Genomic DNA, 27,189 nt, shown 5'->3' on the forward strand with positions numbered 1-27,189 from the left:
GAGAGGTGGGAAAAACATTGAGCAGTAGGGACCCAGGAGCTATGGCAGTGAGTTCCGCTCATGACAATTCAAATAGAAAATACACATCTATAGAGAGATGTTCTTTCAGTCTACTTCAGGTTTGAAGCATCCACGCTGTTTTGTGCTGTGTCTCCAGCCACGTATTGTCTTGGCTGTTTTGGTCCCCTAATTTGAAGAAGGACATTCTTGCTATTGAAGGAGTGCAGCGTAGGTTTACAAGGTTAATTCCCGGCATGAAGGGACTGTCATATGCTGAGAGAATGGAGCAGCTGGGCTTGTACACTCTGGAGTTTAGAAGGATGAGGGCATCTTATTGAAACATATAAGATTGTTAAGGGCTTGGACACGCTAGAGGCAGGAAACATGTTCCCGATGTTGAGAGAGTCCAGAACCAGGGGCCACAGTTTAAGAATAAGGAGTAAGCCATTTAGAACGGAGACGAGGAAACACTTTTTCTCACAGAGAGTGGTGAGTATGTGGAATTCTCTGCCTCAGAGGGAGGTGGAGGCCAGTTCTCTGGATGCTTTCAAGGGAGAGCTAGATAGGGCTATAAAATAAAATTTGAAGAATGTCCTTCTTCAAATTAAAAATAGCGGAGTCAGGGGATATGGGGAGAAGGCAGGAACGGGGTACTGATTGGGGATGATCAGCCATGATCACATTGAATGGCGGCGCTGGCTCGAAGGGCCGAATGGCCTCCTCCTGCACCTATTGTCTATTGTCTTTCTCCAGACAGTTCAGCAGGCAAAACAAGCTTGTTACACTGTACCTCGGTACACGTGACACTAAACTAAACTGACACCGATGCACAAAGACAGGCTCCACAATCCACAGCGTTTTATTGATGTTTTATTGAGTATTTTCAGGTGTGTTTTGCGCCTACAAAAGTGCGACTGACTGTGACGATGGAAAATCGAATATCCTCCACGTTCAAGCAAGACTTTTGGCAGCAGGGGGCACAGTGGCCCAATCCCGTCTGTTGCCGACATGGAGAAGGACTGAGTGATGGACATGAGGGAGACCCTGGAATCCAATTAAAGGCCACTCTAGGATTACACAAAGTAGCCCCCGACCGAGAGAAGTCACGACAGGAACATCTGACAACCAACAGAGTGCCACCTTTGTATAAATAGCCTGCACTCTGGTCATAAACGTCTGTCCTCTTATGCTGCGCCCATCACTATCAACCTGTCTGACGCTCTGCATCTAGTGTTAAATATTAAGCTCAAAATCATTCCCTCACAGGCTTCACATTTGAAAGGGCAGAGGGTGTGAAGACACTAAATTACCAGTCCCCTTTCAGGAAGCCTGATCCCCATCAATGCAACAAGAATTCCCTCCAAAAATCTAGAACTTAGCTTAATTTCAATAACTCATCTAACACTTGGACGCCTTTTAATTTTCTTCACATGATTTTTTTTTTGTTATAGAATACCGTGAACTACTATTACAGCTGCTTTAATGTAAGACTTAATTCTTCCTGAATGTTTTACTTGGCGTTTCTACTCGGCATTTTCCTCGTTTAAACTGAGGAATTCATAATTTTTCAATTGCTGGTTATCTAAATATCCTTTATTGCCTCAAACATATTCTTATTTAAAACGTGATTAATTCCAAGAGCAGCGAGTTAACTTTAAAAAATAAACTTTCAGAAGTATTTACTCCTGTCAATTTGCGGACAATCAGAGAGCCCACATTGTGTGAATGAGATCAGATCTATTGATCAGTCCGCTCATGGAATCAGATCGGATCTATTGATCGGACCGTTCACACTTTGTGAATCTGATCACATCTGATGATGAGACCACTCACACTGTGTTAATCAGATCACATCTAAAGAATGCTGAGGAATCAGACACAGAATCGCTGAAAATGCACAGCTCATACTTCCGAATGCTGCAGGTTGTTTCAGCCCGGGAGCTTGGCTGGAGGTGGCTCAGACAGGGCGGACCGTTCTGCTGTGTGTGTGATCTCTCCAGAGCTGCTGTGCGTCGCAGCATGTTCACTGCTGATCCGGACACTTCGGGCCTTGTGCTGGGTGGTAAATGTCGTGACATCCCGCCACCCACCAGCAGTGTCTGTGGGAGGTGCCAGCTTCAGGTGGAGTTTGCAGCAAAACCACAGATACCCCAGGAGATGCTGACGGACGAAGGCAAGGGCTTGAAACATTCCAGGCCCACGGGTCTGGACAAGTCCTGAACCATGTGGTAGTGGAGGATCAACTGGCCTCTGATGTACACGACACAATGCAGCAGCCAGGCGCACACGAGTTCACACGAGTCTCAGATCATTCCGTGCCACATTCTTCTGTAACAGGGGAAGCACTTCTGAAGAACCACTCCCACCCTGGCTTTGAACGGCAGAGGCCTTGGGAGGAATGCGTTGCACAAGTCAGATCACAACACAAGATTTGTACAGCGGGCGATGTGCAGACTACTCCAACGCCCGTGCACACGACTGACTCGTCCACACTTGGAACACTTCACGCTTTCTGGACGACTGGGGCGGAAGTAAACGGACCATTTTCAGATTCCCCGGAGCTCGATTCCTTGCTTTTGAAGTTATGAATTTACAATCACGCCAGGCTTGCCCGTTAAAGTGATGAAGTGACGCATACTGTAGTGGTAAATGCATAAACTGCCCGTAGAGTTTCGACATAAAGTGCATTGGGTTCGGGCGCTGCTGCTCTGCTTTCAATGCACAAGCAACTTGAAATCCACAGTTTGATTCAAACTGAAGAGCTTTGTTCAGCTCCACGTCTCGCAGTTCCGTCTGCCCCCCCACACACACAACCACACACACACAGCCCCCTCCCCTACAGCTGCTTGGGGTGTACGGATTCAAGAGTCGCGGTTCCTACTGCTAATTTGGCTGCTCCCCTGCGGCTGCTAGCTCCAGGCGAGGAAGTTATGTCGTTGAACCACTCAGACCATGCGGATACGGAAGGTGGCGATCTCCATCGGTCTCAGGAAGACGAGGCTGCTGTTGACAGGCTTGGCTGTATACAGGAGGGTCAGGGATGATGGCTGCAGGTTAACTACATCCAGGCCCTGAAACAGGGAGCCCACGGATAACTGCAAGGGAAAGGAGAGAGACGGGTCAGTCTGTAATCAAGGAGGCACAAGGAACAGCAGATGCCGGATTATAAACAAACAGACATAAAGTGCTGGAGTAACTCAGCGGGTCAGGCAGCGTTTCTGGAGAACGTGGATAGGTGATGATAGACTGGCACAAAAAGCTGGAGTAACTTAACAGGACAGGCAGCATCTCTGGAGAGAAGGAATGTCTCGACCCGAAACGTCACCCATTCCTTCTCTCCAGAGATGCTGCCTGTCCCGCTGGGTTACTCCAGCTTTTTGTGTCTATCTTCAGTTTACACCAGCATCTGCAGTTCCTTCCTGCACATGGATAGGTGATGTTTAGACTCGCAACCCTTCTTCAATTACGACTCAGAACATTGTTTATCGATGTTCTGCTGAGGCAGCAGAGTGACACAGAGGTAGAAGGGTCCCGAACTGCAACGTCACCTATCCATGTCCTCCGGAGATGCTGCCTGACCTGCTGAGTTATAGTCATAGCCATACAGCGTGAAAACAGGCCCTTTGGCCCAACTTGCTCATGCTGAAAACATGTCCCATCTACTAGTCCTACCTGCCCTGCATGTCTAAATGTTTCTTAAATGTTGCAATAGACCCTGCCTGAGTTGCTCCCACACTTTGTGCCTTTTTTAGGCTGCTATCGACTTCTTGCTGTACTTCTAAGCATCCACATAGACTTATTCCCAGATGTACATGAGCCTGAAATGTTTGATGAGGTTTGACGAGCTGCTTTGCAAGCGCTTTAAATAGAAATTAAGCAATTAACTTCCACTCCCTCGAGAGCACAGCTCAGTGGGCCATTTTCTACTCATTAGCTGAGCAAGAACAAGTGGGAAAGGCTGGAAATGAAGCAAGAAACATTCAGCAGCATTTCGGGTTGAGACCCTTCTTCGGACCAAAAATTTTGCCTATTTCCTTCGCTCCACAGATGCTGCCTCACCCGCTGAGTTTCTCCAGCATTTTAGTCTACCTTCAATTTTCCAGCATCTGCAGCTCCTTCCTGTACTACTATCGGCTATTATCTCTTTTAGATGTTTTGAATTCAAGGCAAACATGGGGAGTTGCTCGACACCACACTGCATGGGTCAAGTGGATCACATTGCATCCCCATATTTAGATCGGGCATGGCTCACTGTGGTGTCTGAAGCTGCCTTTCATAGCCTTGACCCTAGTGAGACTGTGTGGGTCTACACAGCTCAGTCACCGCTCCCATACCTTGCCCTGTGTGGTCGTGCAGTTGAAGCCCAGGCTCCTGGCCTCCAGCCCGCAGTCAAACCCTTTCCGGTGAAGGATCAGAGCAGCTTCCAACCCTGGCGCTGAAACCACCTGCAGCAGAAACACAAGCGTGTTGAAGGGAGAGGGTGTGAGTAAGCTGGGAAACCAGTGAGAGAGAGAGACGGGGGTGGGGGTGGAACAGCAGACCAGAGGCTGGGTGGGGTGGTGGAGTTGGGGGGGGGGGGGGGGGGGGAAGCAGGTCGAAAGACAAGAGAGTGACACACACACACACAGGTGTGAGACATACAGACACACACAGTGTGAGAGAGGCAAAACAAATAGTGTCACACACACACACACACACAGGTGAAAGAGAGAGAGAGGTATACACACACACACACATAGGATGTGAGGGGATTTGTGAGAGAGGGGTGAGGGGAGGGGGAGAAGGAGAGAAAGACAGAGGGATTGGTGTATATGGGAGAGAAAGACAGGCAGGGTGCGAGTGGTATCAATGTGGGCATTTTGCCCAGTGTATTATGGATAACGACATGCTTCTTTACATCATGTCCAGTTTACACACCATGTGTCTGCCTGAGAGATCAACAACAGCAGCAGCAGCATCCACCTTCACATAACTCGGTGAGCGGTCATGCCTGACCTCTTGGACGCTGCTCAATCCAAATGCCGACACTTCATGTTTGTGGGATTGGTGCTTTGCCCGTGAAGCCAGCGATTATTTAAGCCATCGATGAGACAGCTTGTCACAACCACTGCTGTGACGCAGGGCAAGGATTCTCTCAGTGCTGCTTTAGACCCCACTCTCCTCTGTGGAGTTGAAACTATGCCGAGCGTCACTTGGTTTGAACCAAACACAGACACAAAAAGCTGGGGTAACTCAGTGGGTCAAGCAGCATCTCTAGAGAAAAGCAATAGGTGACGTTTTGGGTCGAGACCTTTCTGCGGACGGGAGGGGTCTCGACCCGAAACGTCACATATTCCTGTTGTATAGAGATGCTGCTTGACCCACTGAGTTATTCCAGCTTCTTGTTTCTGTCTTTGGTTTAAACTAGCATCTGCAGCTCCTCCCGACACACTTCATTTGTTTTGAGCAAGGGAAAGTGGGAAGAGTGTGGTGGAGCCAGTGGAAGGTTTGGTGAATCGGATGAATCTCGGGCAGACAGAGGAGGGACGTATAGGTGGGGGGGGGGGGGGAACACGGTGCAGATGCAGTAAGTGTTCTGCACTGACCCAGCGGTGATCGTCCGGTCCCCATCAGGCTGCTCACCTCAGATTGCAGAGTTCTGATGTTGAGCAGGTGGAAGTCGCAAGGTATGGCGGCAGAGAGCGGGCGCCAGGATCGGATGGGTGGAGCGCTCTGCTGCTGGGGCGTCACCGGCATCACCAGCACCTCGTGGTTCAGCAGCATCGACGTCATGTGGCTGAGCAAAGAGGGGAAGCTCACCGGCCTGCTGTCCTGTACCTGTAGGGGCAGAGATCACCGACAGGTGAGAGACCGGCAGCCTGCAGCCCACCCAGCGGCAAGGAGATAAAACACGAGGAATTCAAACTCTGCCTGGTCCACCAACCCCCAAAGCCTGGCGGGTTAGTCCATCAATGCCCAGGGCCGCCAACGCTACACACAAGCTTTGCCCCAGAGCGGGAAGGGTGTAGTTTCCCTGGGGCATCAAGCACAATCCTCACTCCCGACTGAATCAAGTCCCGGTTACTCCCGGTGTCAGGGGTTATGGGGTGAAGGCAGGAGAATGGGGTTGACAGGGAAAGATAGATCACCCATGATTGAATGGCGGAGTAGACTCGATGGGCCGAATGGCCTAATTCTGCTCCTAGAACCTGCTACAGGGGTGGAAGATTGCAACCTTCACGTGGTCCGCCCTGTATCGACGAATGCAATCAACCTGGCGTGCACAATCAAGTAAGATCAAATAGAACAAGTTGTCCTACAACTTTAGGCTGTGCACATCATACGCAAGAAGAACCTATTACTTGTGAACTTGTCCATTCCCACCTCTGCAAGTTGTGTGAATTATTCCAGAGGGGCCATGGGGCTTGTGTTTCTGATTCATCTGGTGGTGAGAGACCAGCACCTAGAACTGTTCCCTCAAAACCCATCAGATTCAACCAGCGTAAACCAACAATGAGACGGAGAGGAAGGAAGGGATTGCCAGGACTTTGGGAAATAGCAGGGCGAGGCTATTCGGCTGCACCACTCATTTCGATGAAGGTTGATTCTCTACCTCATCACTGCTGCCCTGATCCCCAGCCTAGTCACGTTAGCTCATGTGCGCATCCCTTGAGAAGTCCGAAGACTGACAGGAACTTCAGATGGACCAAACACACACACAAGGACGCCAGGATTATCGAGGTGAGTTGATGGATTATTAGTGTAGCCAAGCGTGGCTCTGGCTTCATTCAACATTCACACACTGCTCAAGGAAGGAAACAAGGAGACGATATCTTCCTGCCCTCGCTCGGGCCAAATGTTGTGCTGGCCAACTAACTGAGAAGATCGAACCAGAGATTGTCCAGACTGCACTGCTAGCTTCAACCATCAGGGAGAGCTCTCGTCTCACCTTTGGAGCTGGGAAAACCAAACAAACTCAAACAAATTCAAAATTATTGCAAACCAATGACATGGACTCCACCAATGAATTCAACAGATTCAACATCCTCGGGCTAAAGAAATTCCTCACTGTCTCCATTCTAAAGGTGGTGCGAACAGATCCGTCCCAAGGATCACAGTCACCCCACACTCCCTCCCTCCCCAGTATTTTACAAGCACCCAAGAGTCAGTGCACAGCGGGGCGGCAATGGGACGGGGGGCACTGGGGCGGAGGGGAACTGGGGCGGAGGGGCTCTGGGACGGAGGGGCTCTGGGGCGGAGGGGAACTGGGGCGGAGGGGAACTGGGGCGGGGGCTCTGGGGCGGAGGGGAACTGGGGCGGAGGGGCTCTGGGGCGGAGGGGCTCTGGGACGGAGGGGCTCTGGGGCGGAGGGGAACTGGGACGGAGGGGCTCTGGGGTGGAGGGGCTCTGGGTCGGAGGGGCTCTGGGACGGAGGGGCTCTGGGGCGGAGGGGCTCTGGGGCGGGGGGCACTGGGGCGGAGGGGAACTGGGGCGGAGGGCGGCTCTGGGGCGGAGGGGCTCTGGGGCGGAGGGGAACTGGGACGGAGGGGCTCTCGGGTGGAGGGGCTCTGGGGCGGAGGGGCTCTGGGGCGGCTCTGGGACGGAGGGGCTCTGGGACGGAGGGGCTCTGGGGTGGAGGGGCACTAGAGCATAGGGGGGCAGGAAAGCAGAGGGGCGCAGGGAGGCACTTTTGCTGACAGCAAGTGAGGCACTGGAAATACTGACTGGTGTCACCTGCTAACACGGAGGCAAAGGGGAACTGCTAATCAGCGACTGGGATGGGTACACACAGGCAGCTACTGGCTACTGTTCATAGGCAGCTACAGTGAGGAGGTCAAAGTGAATCAACAAGCTATACTTTGACCTAGTCTGCACGCTACTAGGTTACCTCGTGGGTGGTGTTCCGGGAAAAGATGGAGGCTGTGAGCGCCTGTAACATGGAGTACAGCCTTGACAGTAAGCCAGTGGGCTATGGAGGAGCAATGGGAATGAAGAAAATGGTGAACATATCGGAAAGCAGTACAGCACACTGCCTGGCACACTGCAACCACACAGTACTAACTATACAATGTGAAACACACACACACTCACTGCCTCGTGACCCCCCATAGCTTCCTCATAGGCTCACCATCCACACACGCACACTAACAATGGAAACAAGACTGCAGATGCTGGTTTACAATGTGCTGGATCAGTCAGCATCTATAGAGAACATGAGGAGAACTCTGCAGAACATGAGGGTCCCAAGCGAAGATATCACCAGGCCATGTTCTCCAGAGATGCTGCCTGACCCACTGAGTTACTGCAGCACATTGTGTCTTTAAAAAAAAAAAAAAAAATAGCATCTGCAGTTCCTTGTTTCCAGTGTGTGGCTGACTCGAAATGTCACCTGGCCATGTTCTCCAGAGATGCTGCCTGACCTGCTGACTTACTCGAGCACTTTGTGTCTTTTTTTGGAGCAGAGGAAATTCCCAAACTCCACTTGTTTACAGGTCGTTCCGGTTGCAGGCTTTGCAATTCCAGCCTATCGTTCCCTAACATGGCAGAACTCCTCAATGCTGTCAGCCGTCTTCTCTGCCTAAAGCCATGGGTTTGACAGTCCCGAACCATTCCTTCTGCATTCACACACCCTGCCCTGCAACCTCTGCTACACTGCAGTCGGGACAGGAGACATAATATGAGGTATATGGGGAGAAAGCAGGAACTGGGAACTGATTTTGGATGATCAGCCATGGTCACATTGAATGGCGATGCTGGCCCGAAGGGCCGAATGGCCTATTCCTGCACCTATTGTCTATCATATTGAATGGCGGTACTGGCTTGAAGGGCCAAATGGCCTACTCCTGCACCTGTTTTCTACTTCACTCCTCGACAGTGGCTGGGCCACACGGGGAGAAAAGCAGAGCTTTATCTTGCAGTCTATTTCATCCGAGACTCCAACTGAAGTCTAAAGGCTCCTTACAATTAAGCGCAAGAGTTGTTCTTCTGCGGCAGTTTCTCAGGGTAAAGGATGACTTGCTTCTACCTCAGTCTGAGCGTTCCAAGGTGGGTGTAGAGCCCTAACGGGGGATCTGCAGACTCTGCCACAGGTGAGGGAGGGGGCAGGGAGAAGGGGTGTGGCTTGCTCCTCCCACACTGCATTCGTGTGTTCCTGTAATAGAGGCCCAAAAGCGGCCAGCATCTCCCCACACACTCCTTCCCTGCATGTGCATGGGTCACCTTGGCCCATTTCCAATCCCCCCCCACCGCTCGAACGGCAGGCCATCGACTGACTCAATACGGACCAGGCGGCAGCGGTAGAGCTGCTACCTCACAGCACCAGAGTCCAGGGTTCGATCCTGACTACGGGTGCGGTCTGTAACGAGTCTGTACGTTCTTCCTGTGACCATGTGGGTTTTCTCCGGGTGCTCCGGTTTCCCCCCACACTCCAAAGACATACAGGTTTGTAGGTGAATTGGCTTCGATGAATAGTGTTCCTAGGGAGTGGGACAGCGTTAGCGTCTGGGGTGAATGCTGATCAGCGTGGACTCATTGAGCCGAGGGGATTCTGTTTCTGTATCTCTAGTCTAAAGTAATGTAAATACAGTATGTAGAAACATAGAAAATAGGTGCAGGAGTAGGCCATTTGGCCCTTCGAGCCTGCACCGCCATTCAATATGATCATGGCTGATCATCCAACTCAGTATCCCGTACCTGCCTTCTCTCCATACCCCCTGATCCCTTTAGCCACAAGGGCCACATCTAACTCCCTCTTAAATATAGCCAATGAACTGGCCTCAACTACCTTCTGTGGCAGAGAGTTCCAGAGATTAACCACTCTCGGTGTGAAAAATGTTTTTCTCATCTCGGTCCTAACGGATTTCCCCTCTATCCTTAAGCTGTGACCCTTTGTCCAGGACTTCCCCAACATCGGGAACAATCTTCCTGCATCTAGCCTGTCCAACCCCTTAAGAATTTTGTAAGTTTCTATAAGATCCCCCCTCAATTTCCTAAATTCTAGCGAGTACAAGCCGAGTCTATCCAGTCTTTCTTCATATGAAAGTCCTGCCATCCCAGGAATCAGTCTGGTGAACCTTCTCTGCACTCCCTCTATGGCAATAATGTCCTTCCTCAGATTTGGAGACCAAAACTGTACGCAATACTCCAGGTGTGGTCTCACCAAGACCCTGTACAACTGCAGTAGAACCTCCCTGCTCCTATACTCAAATCCTTTTGTTATGAATGCTAACATACCATTTGCTTTCTTCACTGCCTGCTGCACCTGCATGTCTACTTTCAATGACTGGTGTACCATGACACCCAGGTCTCGTTGCATCTCCCCTTTTCTTAAATGGTCACCATTTAGATAATAGTCTGCTTTCCTGTTTTTGCCAGATAATAGTCTGCTTTCTTGTTTATGTGTAGGAAAGAATTGCAGATGCTGGTTTAAATCGAAGATCAGACACAAAATGCTGGAGCAACTCAGTGGGACGGGCAGCGTCTCTGGAGAGAAGGAATGGGTAACTTTTCGGGTTGAGTCCCTTCACAGACCAGGTGTGGAAGTGGGCTTCTACTAATACCAAGGCCAAATGGATCTTTAACCCCCTACTGGAGCTGAATCTGATGCTTTAATTTAGCTGCAAGTCCATCTCCCCTCCACACAGAGGCAATGGATTATTTGCCACAGGAAGCTTGCAAAGGACTGAATACTTTGCTTGTGGTCGTTCTCCTCTCCAGCAGGATGCGGAACCTGTTGCAGGTCACTTTGTTGTCCTTCAGCCCTTGTCCAAGGCCGCGATTATCATCCTGCATCAACCGCCGATCCAGAATAATCTCCAACTGACCTACAAATGAAAGGGGATCAACGTCAGCTCAGATTCTAGCAACAAAACATCAAGGTTGTCCGGTTCAATCTGTTACATTCCTTTTCTTTTCCTGACGGTACGGGGCTTGTTAGAAATGTTCTCTTTGCTGTAGAGTGTTGGACTTTATTTCCATGCACGAGGATTGTCGTTCACTCAGGCCCCTCAATACCCGACCCCTCGAAAAAAACACCAGGTGGTCACCGATTTTCCAGCACCGTTTTCCAGCTACCAAATCCTTGCCGTGTTATCCATTTTGCCCGACCAAAGGCTTTGTGATGTGGGGGGCAGGGAAATGCCAGTTGGGGCACAGTTTAAGAATAAGGAGTAAGCCATTTAGAACGGAGACGAGGAAACACTTTTCCTCACAGAGAGTGGTGAGTCTGTGGAATTCTCTGCCTCAGAGAGCGGTGGAGGCAGGTTCTCTGGATGCTTTCAAGAGAGAGCTAGATAGGGCTCTTAAAGATAGCGGAGTCAGGGGATGTGGGGAGAAGGCAGGAACGGGGTACTGATTGGTGATGATCAGCCATGATCACCTTGAATGGCGGTGCTGGCTCGAAGGGCTGAATGGCCTACTCCTGCACCTATTGTCTGAGGATGTCGGCTGCGGGAATGGATCTTTCCCAAGGGAACCTAACCTGTCCTGGAGTGATTGTAACATTAGTTCTTTTCAAAGTGAACCAGCCTGTTTAGCAGCCCATAGTGAAATACAGGTCCCCAAAACAAAATGTACTGCTGGCTCGACACTATCTACATGTTCAGCACAGGGCTGCGTTTGGTTACTAGCAATCTCTCCTGCCCTTGGGGACCCTGGCATTGCTGCAGATCATGCTGAGAGGGAAGACCCACTCACCACCGCCACTGCGGGTAGGGCCAGAGGTACTTTCTTCACACTCCTACGGCATCTGGGAGCGCTAGGGGCCGCACGGTGGTGCAGCGATAGAGTTGCTGCCTTACAGTGCCAGAGACCCGAGTTCAATCCTGAGTATGGGTGCTGTTTGTACGGAGTTTATACATTCTCCCTGGGACCGCGTGGGTTTTTCCCAGGTGCTCCGGGTTCCTCCCACACTCCAAAGATGGTTTGTAGGTTAATTGGCTTTGGTAAAATTGTAAATTGTCCCTAGTGTGTAGGATAGTGCTAGTGTACAGGATGATTGCTGGTCGGCCGAAGGGCCTGTCCTTCTACAAGACTTACCACTGTGTAGGCTGGACACCCCAAGAGACTGAGCGGTGTGCACCGTGAGACGTGAGCGATTGTCCTGAATGTAGGCCATGGCTGGCATGGGGTAGAAGTTGGCCTGAAGTGGCAATTTCCGTAAGTATTTCCGAGTTTGAATCTATTTCAAAATAGAGAAATATGATGGGTCCATTCGACAGTGGAAAATCTTCCTTATTTGCAACTACAGCATCGTTGGGGAATTTAAGTTTCACTCAGTAAAAACATTCTATGGCGATCAGTAAACAGCAGATTGTTATAACACTCCGAATGATTCACTGTAATTTAAGTTTCAGTTTAGTTTATGGTCACGTGTACAGAGGTACAGGGGAAAGCTTTTGTTGCGTGCTAACCAGTCAGCAGAAAGACAACACATGATGCCGTTTACAGTGTGGGGAAGACATTGAGGAAGGACATCCTAATTTGAGGAAGGACATTCTCATATGCTGAGAGAATGGAGAAGCTGGGCTTGTGCACTCTGGAGTTTAGAAGGATGAGAGGAAATCTTATTGAAACATATAAGATTGTTAAGGGTTTGGACACACTGGAGGCAGGAAACATGTTCCCGATGTTGGGGGAGTCCAGAACCAGGAGCCACAGTTTAAGAATATGGAGAAAGCCATTTAGAATGGAGACGAGGAAACACTTTTTCTCACAGAGAGTGGTGAGTCTGTGGAATTCTCTGCCTCAGAGGGTGGTGGAGGCAGGTTCTCTGGATGCTTTCAAGAGAGCTAGATAGGGCTCTTAAAAATAGCGGAGTCAGGGGATATGGGGAGAAGGCAGGAACGGGGTACTGATTTGGGATGATCAGCCATGATCACATTGAATGGCGGTGCTGGCTCGAAGGACTGAATGACCAACTCCTGCACCTATTGTCTATTGTCTACTGACATTTGATGTTCTGATGTGACTCCAAACTAGGGGTGGGGAACCTGCGGCCTTAAGGCTGCATGCGGCCTTCTAGGCCATTATGTGTGGCCTTTTGAATGAATCCAAATTTTGTAGAACAAATCCTTTTATTTTTATTGGTATGTTTTTGTTTGTCTTTTATTATTTTTATTTAAATCTTAAAATTAACGTGTTTAAAATACTAAAGAGTAAAAGAAGATTCAACAAAATAATCCTCCCCGACTGACGGCCACAATAAAAAAAAGTAAGTCATGAGGGCTATTTTTACAAAATGTTGAAGTATATCTAATTGAAGTTTCTTGGATGCGGCCTTATTAGATTACAGCTAACTTGATGCGGCATTCCAACATGAAAAGGTTCCCCACCCCTGCTCCAGACCTTCTGTATCTTGGTTGCCTTGTCACTGCCTCTGAGCTGCTCCGATAAGCCGCTCAGTTCAAGGACTTTTCAAGATAGGCAATGAATGTCAACATTACTCATGACTCCGTAAAACGAACATTGGAGAACACATTGGTATTCTTGCCCTCATGCAAAAGGTGTTTGCTTTGCTACATGGATAGGAAAGGTTTCGAGAGATATGGGCCAAATGCTGGCACGTGGGACGAGCTTAGAATGGACACCTTGGTCGGCGTGGACAGGTTTAGCCGAAGGGTTTGTTTCCGTGCCGTACGACTCTGTGACTTCAAGCCTCTCCCGCTACTCTCCCCACCCCTGCTGATGTTCCACGCTGAACTACCTCCCTGACCTGATGCCCAGTAAACTGAAGTCAGGGACTTGAATGTGGAGTCCATTAAATGAGTCTATAAATTCACCTACGATAAAATCTTACGATCTGTGCGCACGTCCTATTAAAACTAGCTCTGCATTCATAATGCAGGCTGCTCATGTAAAGCTGGTAAGCGGGAATTATCCGGACTTCACTTCACACCAGATAGGGGTGTAAATAAAGGGCACGTGACCAGTTCACTTCACCAGTTTCCACCATATATGTCGAATGTAGGGCTGATACAGCAAGAAATCAGACCAAAATACAACAATTTACAACAGGAAAATAGACCCAAAAAGCTGGAGTAACTCAGCGGGACAGGCAGCATCGAAGCGTCACCCATTCCTTCTCTCCAGAGATGCTGCCTGCCCCGCTGAGTTACTCCGGCTTTTTGTGTCTACGGATTAAACCAGCATCTGCAGTTCCTTCCTACACAATTTATAATAGGAACTGAGTATATCTGGTCGTGGTGCAGTTACCCTCATCATCCAATACCTGTTAATGTGCTGCTCAGACCGTGAAAGGCCCAATGGTTTAAAAATAAAGACCATCACTGCGTTTGTTCGGCACCAGACAAAATAGAGATATCTTAGAGCGAGTGTTTCACACAGTGAATTATGATCGAAGGTCAGGTAAGGGGATCATGCTGCATCATTAATGGCCCTTAAACAGTGACAGGATGAGTAAGCTGCTAATCTGTGTTTGATAACAGTTGCTGCCACAGAGATACCATCTGCTCTTCAAGTAATGTGACAATACTGTTCACATCCACCTGAGTAGCAGTGAGATGCATATGGAGTCAGTTTCAGACACTTGCTGTAAAGGACAAATTCCTGACAGTCTGTTTTTTTCGTTTACGAACACTTCCTATTAAATTCCCCTTTATCCACCACATTCAACTTTCCAGAACAGTGGACAATACCACACTTTAGATGGATTTACCTGAAACCCATTCAGATCAGTGAAGAACATGTCTCCACTTTCAATCCCAGTGGACAATCGCACTGCCAGCTCCCTGTTGACCTGGTCGTGGATGTCAACCACAATGGAAACATCTAACGAAAGCCCCTCAACTCCTGTCGGTACAATGGACGGCATCAGGTTATCAATGCGAGGCTTTTAATGGAGCACATTATAAGCTATTATAGGCACATTATAAGCAACTCCTGCTGGTACAATGGACTGGGTCAGGTTATCAATGTGAGGCTTTTAACAGTGCACAGTATAAGCTACTGACTGGACCCATCCCATTCAATCTATCTGCGCCAGATGATATCAATAACATAGAAACATAGAAAATAGGTGCAGGAGTAGGCCATTCGGCCCTTCGAGCCTGCACCGCCATTCGATATGATCATGGCTGATCATCCAACTCAGTATCCCATCCCTGCCTCCTCTCCATACCGCCTGATCCCTTTAGCCACAAGGGCCACATCTAACTCCCTCTTAAATATAGCCTATTAACTGGCCTCAACTACCTTCTGTGGCAGAGAATTCCACAGATTCACCACTCTCTGTGTGAAAAATGATTTTCTCATCTCGGTCCGAAAAGACTTCCCTCTTATCCTTAAACTGTGACCCCTAGTTCTGGACTTCCCCAACATCGGGAATAATCTTCCTGCATCTAGCCTGTCCAACCCCTTAAGAAGTTTGTAAGTTTCTATAAGATCCCCCCTCAATCTTCTAAATTCTAGCGTGTACAAGCCGAGTCTATCCAGTCTTTCTTCATATGAAAGTCCTGCCATCCCAGGAATCAGTCTGGTGAACCTTCTTTGTACTCCCTCTATGGCAAGAATGTCTTTCCTCAGATTAGGAGGATTAAACTCATCAATGTCCATCAACAGCAATTCCCAACGTCAATAGTGCACTAAATCAAGCCTAGTACCTCTCCTAGATCTGTTACTGTTTACTGCTTCCTGCAGAAATGCATGTTAAGAGAGGACAGACCTTAGAGATACAGCGTGGGAACAGGCCCTCCAATTCTGATCATCCTGTATACTAGCATTATCCAACACACACTAAGGACAAATTACAATTTACAGAAGTCAATTAACCCACAAACCTGCACGTCTTTGGAATATGGGAGGAAATCGGATCACCCAGAGTAAACCCATGCGATCACAGGGAGAACGTGCAAACTCCGCACAGACAGCACCCGGGATTTTTAGACCCAGGTCTCTAGCGCTGTAAGGTAGCAACTCTACCGGCTGTACCTCCTTAAATGTTGGGTGTTATGTTTCAATTGGATCATCCCTCATTCATCGAAACTCCACATCGAACATAAATCTGATTTTCTGGCTGGGCACAGAGCAGGAAGTACCTGCGAATCCCGACAATTAGCTTTGCCAATCACTACTCCTGTCCCTGCAACGCCAGGGAAATTCTGCATCCCGAGAAAGTGGTGCTGACAAAGAAAACTGCTGTTACCTGGCAAGTTGTAAAGACAAATTCTCTGCTGGAAATCCCGATAGAAGGTGACAACCTCCGAGAACAAAGGGCCCTCCATAACCCGAGTGATGGGAGTCTGTTTGGACATATAGGCCTGAAACCAGACAAAAACACACGGCCATGAGTGAATGCAAAGGAAACAGAATACAAAAGAATTATAGCGTGCATTAGCTTTGCGATCAGTCCTCTATAATTTATTCCCAAAATAGGATTTAGTACAGGGATAATAATAATAATAATGGATGGGATTTATATAGCGCCTTTCTAATACTCAAGGCGCTTTACATCGCATTATTCATTCACTCCTCAGTCACACTCGGTGGTGGTAAGCTACTTCTGTAGCCACAGCTGCCCTGGGGCAGACTGACGGAAGCGTGGCTGCCAATCTGCGCCTACGGCCCCTCCGACCACCACCAATCACTCACACACATTCACACACAGGCAAAGGTGGGTGAAGTGTCTTGCCCAAGGACACAACGACAGTATGCACTCCAAGCGGGATTCGAACCGGCTACCTTCCGGTTGCCAGCCGAACACTTAGCCCATTGTGCCATCTGTCGTCCCAAGGATGAAGTTTTTATGCCGTCCCTCATAAAAAGATTGTTCAAATTGTGCCCTTCGGTGCTTCAGCTGTGATTTACAGACATTTAAACACTCTAAGTGCATTTATTTTTGTAATATAGGGGAATCATAGAATCATCAAATCCCCATATCCCTTGATTCCGTTAGCCCTAAGAGCTAAATCTAACTCTCTCTTGAAAACATCCAGTGAATTGGCCTCCACTGCTTTCTGTGGCAGAAAATTCCACAGATTCACAACTCTCTGGGTGAAAAAGTTTTCCCTCACCTCAGTTCTAAATGGCCTACCCCTTATTCTTAAGCTGTGACCCCTGGTTCTGGACTTCCCTAACATCGGGAACATTTTCCTGCATCTAGCCTGTCCAATCACTTAAGCATTGTATATGTTTCTATAAGACCCCCTCACATCCTTCTAAATTCCAGTGAATACAATACAGTTTATTGTCATTTGAGCATCAAATGAAGTTCAAACAAAATTTGGTTTCTACAGTCATACAACAAGACACACAATTTTATACAAACATCCATCACAGTGAATCTCCTCCTCACTGTGATGGAAGGCAAAGTCATTGTCTCTCCCCTGTATTCCATTCTTCTCCCGATGTTAAAGCCCCCGGCGGGCGATGGCAAGTCCCGCGGCCGTTAGCTAGGGGTATAACGATAATGTCCACATTTAGCCACCTCTTGAAGACGCCACTCTTGTTGACAGCAGCATGGTGGTGGGTGAATCACCGGCAGGGGAAATTTAACGTTGAATTATACCCTCCAGTGTATTTTGGTTCTTCTCATTCTTCCGAAAATTTCGGAAGAATGAGAAGAACCAAAATGCACTGGAGGGTATAATTCTCCGAAACAAGAACAGAGAGATCTGGGAATTTGCGTGCAGAGTTTTATGTGCACACTGATTTTAGGCTTTAGGCTGTAGAGATACAGTGTGGAACCAACAATCATCTGTACACATGCACTATCCTACACACCAGGGACAATTTACAATTTTACCGAAGCCAATTAAGCTACAAACCTTTCGTTTTTAATTTTAGTGTTAGAGATACAGCGCGGAAATAAACCCTTTGAGCCATCGAGACTGCACCGACCAGCGATCCCCGCACACCGGGAACAATTTACAAATGCCAATTAACCTACAAAGCTGTATGTCTTTTGAAGTGTGGGAGGAAACTGGAGCACCCAGAGAAAACCCACCCAATCACAGGGAGAATGTACAAACTCCATCCTGACAACACCCATAGTCAGGATCGAACACGGGTCTCTAGCGCTGTAAGGCAGCAGCTCTACTGCTGCACACCTTGGGCAGAGAAAGATTGCTGGAGTAACTCAGTTTCATCATCTGTCCTTTTCCCATCACAGATGCTGCCTAACCCGCATGAGTTCATCCAGCAGTCTGTTTTTGAATCGTCATAAAACGCTGGCTAGGCTGCAACTGGACTTTTGCAAACAGTTCTGGGTGCCCCAACGCAGGCAACCACAGGGCTTTGGAGAGAGAGAGAGAGGGCAGGAGAGATTTACAAAAATGGTTGTGGGATGAGAGACTTTAATTAAGAGGACGGACCTAAGAAACCGGATCAGGTGAGGCTGGGAGGAGATGCAAGAAATATTTAAAATATCCATGAGTTTGGGTAAAACAAAGATAGTAACGGTGGCACACACACACACAGACAGACACACACACACACACACACACACACACACACACACACACACACACACACACACACACACACACAGACACACACAGACACACACACACACACACACACACACACACACACACACACACACACACACACACACACACACACAAAATATATCACGGAAGCTTCTCCACTCTCATCTGACTGAAGAGTAAGCCGAATCTTCCAACCTACCTCACTGTGGACACCGGATTTTTTTCCTGCAACTGCAATGCTAACATTACTAGAAAACTATATTCGGCACTCTGGCATTTTCCTCTTTGCACTACATGCTGTACTCGTGGATGGTATCATTCGATTTAACTGGATAGCACATAAATACAAGCTTTTCCCTGTGTCTCGGTACACGTGACAACAATAAACCAAAACTAGCCGACTGCTATTACAAAGCTACATACCCTGGCTTCACCATCAGGTAGGAAGAGGTATGCACCACTCTTATCTTTAAAGTTCCGTGTCCCGTACCACATAAACTCCATCCGAACCTTTTGCTCCTGCTGGTCATCTTTCCTTTTGATGTTCTAGAAAGTAAACAGCATAGTTAAAGAGAGATTGCAACCGCAAAAGTAACTCCCTGGTCAATTTGTCCCTTCTCACCCAAACCATCCCCTCCCCTGGTACTTTCCCTTGCAACCACAAAAACTCTCCGAAGATAGTTAAAGAGAACATGTAGGTAAGCAATCAGGATGGTCATATTGTACCTGACTTAAAATGCAGCAACATAGTTGATTGTAAAAATATATAGTTAATTGTAAGTTATTTCAATTAAGTCTCACAATTCAGGCAAAATGCCTCAATCTTGGTCAGTTCTTCTATGGATAATTTGATGGCACAATCAGGAATTGCGTACAACTGTGTAGGAAGGAACTGCAGGTGCTGGTTTACATCAAAGATGGACAAAATGCTGGAGCAACTCAGCAGGACAGGCAGCATCTCTGGATAGAAGCAATGGGTGACATTTTGGGTCGAGACCCTTCTTCAGTCTTGTCCCGAATTCCTTCTATCCAGAGATGCTGCCTGTCCCGCTGAGTTACTTCAGCATTTTGTGTCTATCTAATGGTGCACAACATGTGTCTGAACTATTCTTCAGCAATTTGTGACATTGGTCTTTGTTTCTAGGCCGAGTCCTACCTCCATCAGTCCAGTTACTCCATTAAACCACACTTGCATCTGCTGGTTTTCGATGAAGAAATCATCAGTCGCGGACTCCAGGATCTTCACGCTGAACGACTCCTTCTTACTCACGGTTACACCTCGGTTGCGCAAGTAGATGGCGGTGTTGGAATTCACTGGCGTGTTAGCTGATTCAGAGAGCTGGAACACTGCAAGCCCCAGAGTAGGGAGACGAGCAACAAAGGAAACCTGGAGTTGAAGAGAGCATGACTTTATAACGGCGATTGTTCGAACAAATCATCTTATACTGAATAAAGGGGTTCATAAGTGATAGGAGCATGTGGTGCAACAGTATCGTAAAAATCAATTGTTTCAGGTCTGGGTGAAAGATGATCAACATAAAAACTCATCTCCTATCTCCTATTTGCTAATCTCTCTCCTGCTCTTTCTTCTTTCTTATTTCTCTTCCTCACTATATCTTTCTTTATTTTATACACATTACACGTTTTTCTACTCTCGATTATCTCTTTCTTTCTCATTTCTCTCTTTAAAAAAAATGAAGTTGTACAGAGAATGTATCATGTTAACATATATTTGGCACCTGAAAAAAGCTACCACTGTATTGTACTTGCTTCTAATAAATAAAATTTAAAAAATAAATAAATAAAATAAGATTTTAAAAAGTGATTCCGCCCATCTAGTCTACTCCGCCTTTAAATCATGGCAGATCTAACTCTGCCCCTCAACCCAATTCTCCTGCCTTCTCCCCAAACCCCTGACACCCGTACTCTCACCAGCAGTTCAGTTTAGTTTCGTTGAGAGATACAGCGCGGAAACAGGTCCTTGTTCATCAGTTACTGAAAGTCAGCATGCAGGTACAGCAGGCAGTGAAGAAAGCTGATGGCATGTTGGCTTTCATAACAAGAGGAGTTGAGTATCGGAGCAAAGAGGTCCTTCTGCAGTTGTGCAGGGCCCTAGTGAGACCACACCTGGAGTATTGTGTGCAGTTTAGGTCTCCAAGTTTGAGGAAGGACATTCTTGCTATTGAGGGAGTGCAGCATAGGTTCACAAGGTTAATTCCCGGTATGGCGGGACTGTCATATGTTGATAGAATGGAGCGGCTGGGCTTGTATACTCTGGAATTTAGGATGGGAGGGGATCTTATTGAAACATATAAGATTATTATGGGATTACTAGAGGCAAGAAACATATTCCCGATGTTGGGGGAATCCAAAATCTGGGGCCACAGTTTAAGAATTAGGGGTAGGCCATTTAGAACGGGGATGAGGAAAAACGTTTTCACTCAGAGAGTTGTGAATCTGTGGAATTCTCTGCCTCAGTAGGCAGTGGAGGCCAATTCTCTGGATGCTTTCAAGAGAGAGTTAGATAGAGCTCTTAAAGATAGCGGAGTCAGGGGATATGGGGAGAAGGCAGGAACGGGGTACTGATTGTGGATGATCAGCCATAAACATATTGAATTGCGGTGCTGGCTCGAAGGGTCGAATGACCTACACCTGCACCTATTGTCTAATGGGATGTATACATCACTGTTTATGGCAACATTAAATGAGAATTGCTGAAATTCATGAACTCAGAGCAGTTAAAAGTCAACCACACTGGACCAGACACTAACAGTTCACTGATTTTCTTTGTTGAAGCGGATGCTTATTGTCACGTGTACCGAGGTACAGTGAAAAGCTTTTGTTGCGTGCTACCCACTCAGCAGAAAGACAACACATGATTACAATCGAGCCATTTACTGCGCATAGAAACATGTTAAGGGAATAACATTTAGTACAAGGTAAAGCCAGCAAATGCTGATCAATGATAGTCCGAGGGTCACCAAAGAGGTAGATAGTAGTTCAGCACTGCTCTCTGGTTGTGGTAGGATGATACAGTTGCCTGATAACTGAATCATCCGACCACAACCAGAGCAGTGCTGAACTAGTAGCTACTTCTTTGGTGATGCTCGGACTATCCTTGATGGGATTTACCAGTCATACCGTGTCCGTTACCTGGTATGTATCTGCCGCCATATCAGTTGCCGCTTTCCACACGGCGCTGATCTGCATGGGCAGAGTGCTGCCATCGATTAGTGTAACCTTGACCCGTGGCGAGGTGGTGAGTACGGAAATAACACAGAGACGCTCTTGTTCGACAGGATTGAACACAACCAAGTGCCTGGGTCAACATATAAACAGATTAAACGCTCATGTATAACTAAATCCTTTATGTCTACAAAGCCCTCAATGGGCTTGCCCCAACCTACATTAAAAGTCTTCTCACCCACCACACCACCTCCAGGTCCCTCAGATCGGCCGACTTGGGGTTACTGAACATCCCGCGGTCTAGGCATAAGCTCGGGGGCGACCGCACCTTTGCGGTTGCAGCTCCTAGACTGTGGAACAGCATCCCCCTTCCCATCAGAACTGCCCCCTCCATCGACTCCTTTAAGTCGAGACAGGATACTGGTACAGGATACTGAGTTGGATGATCAGCCATGATCATATTGAATGGCGGTGCAGGCTCGAAGGGCCGAATGGCCTACTCCTGCACCTATTTTCTATGTTTCTATGAGACTAAAAACTCATCTCTACTCCCAAGCCTTTCATGACGTCCTCTGAGGGAGGGCTACATGTATGTAGTGATATATGTATTTAATCTATAAACCAATGTTGTATAACGTTAGTACCTCCACCAATGTAAAGCACTTTGGCCAACGAGAGTTGTTTTTTAAATGTGCTATATAAATAAAAGTGACTTGACTTGACTTCACTAAAGACCGAAAGGCATCTTTATAATCTTTGGGACTTCTGGATGTTAAAAAGAACTAAAGACCTAATGCAATAAGTTTGAAGACACAAGTGACTGTAGATACTGGTTTACTAAAGACTGAAAGTGCTGGAGTAACCCAGCAAATGGATCATCTGATCGCATTACTGTTTTGAGAGCTCGCCATGCTGCACACATTCACTGCCCCATTGTCTGGACTGGATCTCAAAATTGCTTTCTGATGTTCACTCAGACGTCCCGATGTAAATTTATACCTGGGAAGACTTTCGAATTTTATCACCGTTTTCTCTGGTAGTTTATCATGATTTTGCCGTTCGTTATCCTGAAATTAAAAAAGAAAAGGCATTATAATTCCCAGATAGAAACAAAGTTAATATAGCCGCCTTTGACTATAAACAGTTATGAACCGTGGTAGGATCCAGATCGAATTTGGGAGAGTGACGAACATGCATCTCTTCCTCCTGTAATGTCTGACCACAATGGGTGTAAAGTTGGGAAGTCATGGTGCAGTTGTCCAAAACAATGGTTAGGCCACATTTGAAGTATTATCTGCAGTTCTAATCACCACACCACACTGCGGCACGGTGGCGCAGCGGTAGAGTTGCTGCCTTACAGCGCCGGAGACCCAGTTCGATCCTGACTACGGGTGCAGTCTGTACGGAGTTTGTACGTTCTCCCCGTGACCTGCGTGGGTTTTCTCCGAGATCTTCGGTTTCCTCCCACACTCCAAAGACGTGCAGGGATGTAGGTTAATTGGCTTGGTGTAAATGTAAAAAATGTCCCTGGTGGGTATAGGATGGTGTTAATGTACGGGGATCGCTGGTCGGCGCGGAAGGGCCTGTATGCACGCTGTATCTCGAAACTAAAGTAAACTATAGGGACAATGTGAAGGCGTTGGAAAGGGTGCAGAAGAAGTTCACCAGGACGTTGTAGAAACAAAGAACTGAAGATGTTGGTTTACACAAAGGACACAGGGTGCTGGAGTGACTCAGTGGGTTTGGCAGCATCACTGGAGAACATGGACAGGTGACGTCTTGAATCAGGACCCTTCTTCTGACCTACCTAAGTTCTCCGGAGATGCTGCCTGACTTGCTGAGTTATCCCAGCATTTTTGTGTCCTTTCTCCAGGACACTGCCTGGATTGGAACATATTAGATATAAGGAGAGTTTGGACAAATTGGGAATGTTTTCTCTGGAGCATCGGAGGCAGACGGAAGACTTGGTGGAGGTTTGTAACATTGTGAGAGGCATAGATAGGGTAGACAGTCAGAGTTTTTAAGAAGGAACTGCAGATGATGGAAAATCGAAGGTAGACAAAAAATGCTGGAGAGACTCAGCAGGTGCAGCAGCATCTATGGAGTGAAGGAAATAGGCAACGTTTCGGGCGACCCGCTGAGTTTCTCCAGCATTTTTGTCTACCTTAGACAGTCAGAGTTGTTCTTTCACCATGCAAACATCAAATATGAGCGGGCATAGGTGTAAGGTGAGAGGAGGGAAAGTTTAAAGGAGACTAGACCAAGTGGGACCTGTCCCACGGGAGGCCTGGTCCCCCAACGCAATATTCCACCATTCACCCATAGCCCCCAGCTGCACTGACGTGGCAATAACTTGTAAAAAATAAGGTAAATGTGAACGCTCTCCCTCTTCAGATCCCTATTCCCTATCTTCGTTATCCTCCCTCTCAACAAGGGATAGATTCCAAATATCAAATCGCAGGTTTCATTTACCAGCTGCAGGAAAAGTGAAGATTCATTGTATTTGTAGTCGTTCTTGTTCTGTAACACCAAGAGGTGAGCTGCATTAATTATCACCCGCTTCAAATTCATCAACGAGTGGAAGAGCCTGAAAAGCAATTAACACACCGATGTTTAGACAACATTTGATCACATCTCGACAAAAAGCCTTGCAGTTATACAGCAGAACAGCATGTCATCAAGTATCCAGTAGCTCTTCAAATTTCTGTAAATCCCATGTGTATACACTGCCTCAGCACCCTCAAGTTTTCTCTGAACACCGTGGGTTCGGCATTAATACTGGGAACCTCATATAACATCATCAGTCCGAAGAAAGGTCTCAACCCGAAATGTCATCCATCCATTCCGAGATGACAACATTTTTTTTCACACAGAGAGTGGTGAGTGTGGAATTCTCTGCCACAGAAAGTAGTTGAGGCCAGTTCATTGGCTATATTTAAGAGGGAGTTAGATGTGGCCCTTGTGGCTAAAGGGATCAGGGGGTATGGAGAGAAGGCAGGTACAGGATACTGAGTTGGATGATCAGCCATTATCATATTGAATGGCGGTACAGGCTCGAAGGGCCGAATGGCCTACTCCTGTACCTATTTTCGATGTTTCTCTCCAGAGATGCTGCCTGTCCCGCTGAGTTACTCCAGCATTTTGTGTCTATCTTGATATAACATCCCTCTGCGATAACTTGTGCTAACTCAGCGTAAACTGCGACAATACGATTTTATTGGTCTTTATAAACCAGGACAACTGCTGTCTGTATCAACAATAGGACCATTGATACACTTTGGTTTTACTTCTATGACTGCAGACCATGTCCCTTATCTGGGAATGTGAATACAAATGTATGTAAATGAAAGCAGCCTGGGAGGATGAAACACTAATGGTGTCCTTTGTTCGTATTTACTTTCAGAGACAGCAAACCTACACCGGAAATTGGAGGAACAGCTCCTCATATTCTGCTTGGGGAGTCTGCATCCTGGGGGCATGAACATTGAATTCTCCCAATTTTGTTAGCCCTTGCTGTCTCCTCCCCTTCCTATCTCTCCCTCAGCCCTCGGGCTCCTCCTCCTCCTTTTTCCTTTCTTCTCCCCCCCCCCCCCCCCCCCCCAACCCACCATCAGGCTGAAGAAGAGTTTCAGCCCGAAATGTTGCCTATTTCCTTCGCTCCATAGATGCTGCTGCACCCGCTGAGTTTCTCCAGCATTTTTGTGTACACTCATGCTTCATGCCTGGCTGGTAGGAATAATGTGCGTTTGCAGTGGTGTGACTTTCTTCCAAACTAGTATTATCTGAGGTACACAAAATTGCTGGGGAAACTCAGCGGGTGCAGCAGCATCTATGGAGCGAAGGAAATAGGCGACGTTTCGGGCCGAAACCCTTCTTCAGACTGATGGGGGGTGGGGGGGGGGGGGGAGAAAGAAGGAAATGGGGAGGAAGAGGAGGAGCCCGAGGGCGGGCGGATGGGAGGGTGGGAGGAGACAGCTAGAGGGTTAAGGAAGGGGAGGAGACAGCAAGGGCTAGCAAAATTGGGAGAATTCAATGTTAATGCCATCCGGACGCAAGGTCCCCAGACGGAATATGAGGTGCTGTTCCTCCAATTTCCGCTGTTGCTCACTCTGGCAATGGAGGAGACCCACGACAGAGAGGTCGGATTGGGAATGGGAGAGGGAGTTGAAGTGCTGAGCCACCGGGAGGTCAGGTAGTATTATCTGATATTGCACTACCAGTCCACCATCGATTTTTCGGCACCAGAGCCTTGCTGTATTATCTGTTTTGCCCGACCAATAGAGATCACGGCCTTCGGGAGGGGGGGGGGCGAGATACTGGCCCGCAAAGTCAGCCGTGGTAGTTGGTTATGGTGGTCGGAGTTCCAGAGCCCCGGCCACAGGGGACAAATTTGACCAGCTGATAAGCTGCGGAAGTTCCGATGAGGTTGCGATCGGCCTCCTCATGCGGCCTAGGCGCCACATTTTCGGGCAGGGATTTCAAGAGCTCTCTGGTAAATCTGCCCTATTTAAAGGAGGTGCCGAACCACCAGATGCGGGAAAATCGATGGCAGACCTGTACTCGGACGTTTTAATCTGGTTAAGAGCAGCTCCCTGGAGCGTGTACCTGAGCCCGTAGTCGACAACCACTACTTCTTTCGAGGTGCCGGTAATGGCGTCGTGATGTTGGAACAAGCCGACGTTCCTCCGAGCTTCTGTTAAGAAGTGATAATCAGAAACTGGGTACTTAATGTCCACACCGAAGCGCCGGGCATGATTCAGGGCTAGGCTGTACAGGATCTCAGCTGCTCTGCAATAAAACAACAGGGTTTACAGAAGGCTGACACAGCTGTTTATCAAAAATACCAACACACACACACACACACACTACTAGTTATCAAACATTGAAGGTGGACAAAAGTGCTGGAGAAACTCAGCGGGTGCAGCAGCATCTATGTAGCGAAGGAAATAGGCAACGTTTCGTCCCGAAACCCTTCGGGTTTCGACCCGAAACGTTGCCTATTTCCTTGGGTTTACCGACGTTGCCTTTCTTGGTTCGTCCCGAAACGTTGCCTATTTCCTTCGCTCCATAGATGCTGCTGCACCCGCTGAGTTTCTCCAGCACTTTTGTCTGCCTTCGATTTTCCAGCATCTGCAGTTCCTTCTTAAACACTAGTTATCAAACATTTGCAGGTGGAAATCATTCAGTTCAACACTTATGCATAAAGTCCTGTGCTGTTGCTCATTAAAGGGGGAGTTTGACTTTCCCACTTTCTGTAGCCCCGGCCACAGGGGACAAATTTGACCAGCTGATAAGCTGCGGAAGTTCCGATGAGGTTGCGATCGGCCTCCTCGCTGTTGCTCATCTTTCCTGTCTATTTGTTTTCTTTTTCTTACTCTTTAACTTCTTTAAAGTGGGGTGTCACCGTGGCGCAGCAGTAGAGTTGCTGCCTTACATAGAAACATAGAAAATAGGTGCAGGAGTAGGCCATTCGGCCCTTCGAGCCAGCACCGCCATTCAATCTGATCCTAAATCAGTACCCCGTTCCTGCTTTCTCCTCATATCCCTTGATTCCATTAGCCCGAAGAGCTCTATCTAACTC

At 47.8% G+C, this 27,189-nt stretch overlaps 1 protein-coding gene across 3 annotated transcripts in view; it reads right to left on the bottom strand.

The window, feature by feature from the left end:
• Positions 1–855: 855 nt before the first annotated feature.
• man2a2 (mannosidase alpha class 2A member 2) overlaps positions 856–27,189 on the bottom strand; it is a 59,396-nt gene continuing 33,062 nt past the window's right edge. Inside the window, exons 10-24 of one of the 3 annotated variants that reach the window (XR_004410432.1) lie at positions 26,214–26,396; positions 24,081–24,195; positions 22,608–22,675; positions 21,576–21,741; positions 19,579–19,809; positions 18,846–18,968; positions 16,139–16,253; positions 14,654–14,787; positions 12,016–12,157; positions 10,669–10,802; positions 7,868–7,948; positions 5,623–5,817; positions 4,335–4,445; positions 2,882–3,095; positions 856–2,388 (exon numbers count right to left, since the gene is read on the bottom strand). Coding sequence is in view for 2 of the 3 variants with exons in the window: in XM_033014963.1 (XP_032870854.1) it covers positions 2,946–3,095; positions 4,335–4,445; positions 5,623–5,817; positions 7,868–7,948; positions 10,669–10,802; positions 12,016–12,157; positions 14,654–14,787; positions 16,139–16,253; positions 18,846–18,968; positions 19,579–19,809; positions 21,576–21,741; positions 22,608–22,675; positions 24,081–24,195; positions 26,214–26,396 (1,948 nt within the window). In the remaining variant the exon portion in view is untranslated. Of the gene's footprint in view, positions 3,096–4,334; positions 4,446–5,622; positions 5,818–7,867; positions 7,949–10,668; positions 10,803–12,015; positions 12,158–14,653; positions 14,788–16,138; positions 16,254–18,845; positions 18,969–19,578; positions 19,810–21,575; positions 21,742–22,607; positions 22,676–24,080; positions 24,196–26,213; positions 26,397–27,189 lie in introns of all 3 variants that reach the window. The other 2 variants (XM_033014963.1, XM_033014964.1) reach the window with 2 other exon arrangements.

This window comes from Amblyraja radiata, chromosome X (assembly GCF_010909765.2).
Source record: "Amblyraja radiata isolate CabotCenter1 chromosome X, sAmbRad1.1.pri, whole genome shotgun sequence".
NCBI classification, from domain to species: Eukaryota; Metazoa; Chordata; class Chondrichthyes; order Rajiformes; family Rajidae; genus Amblyraja; species Amblyraja radiata.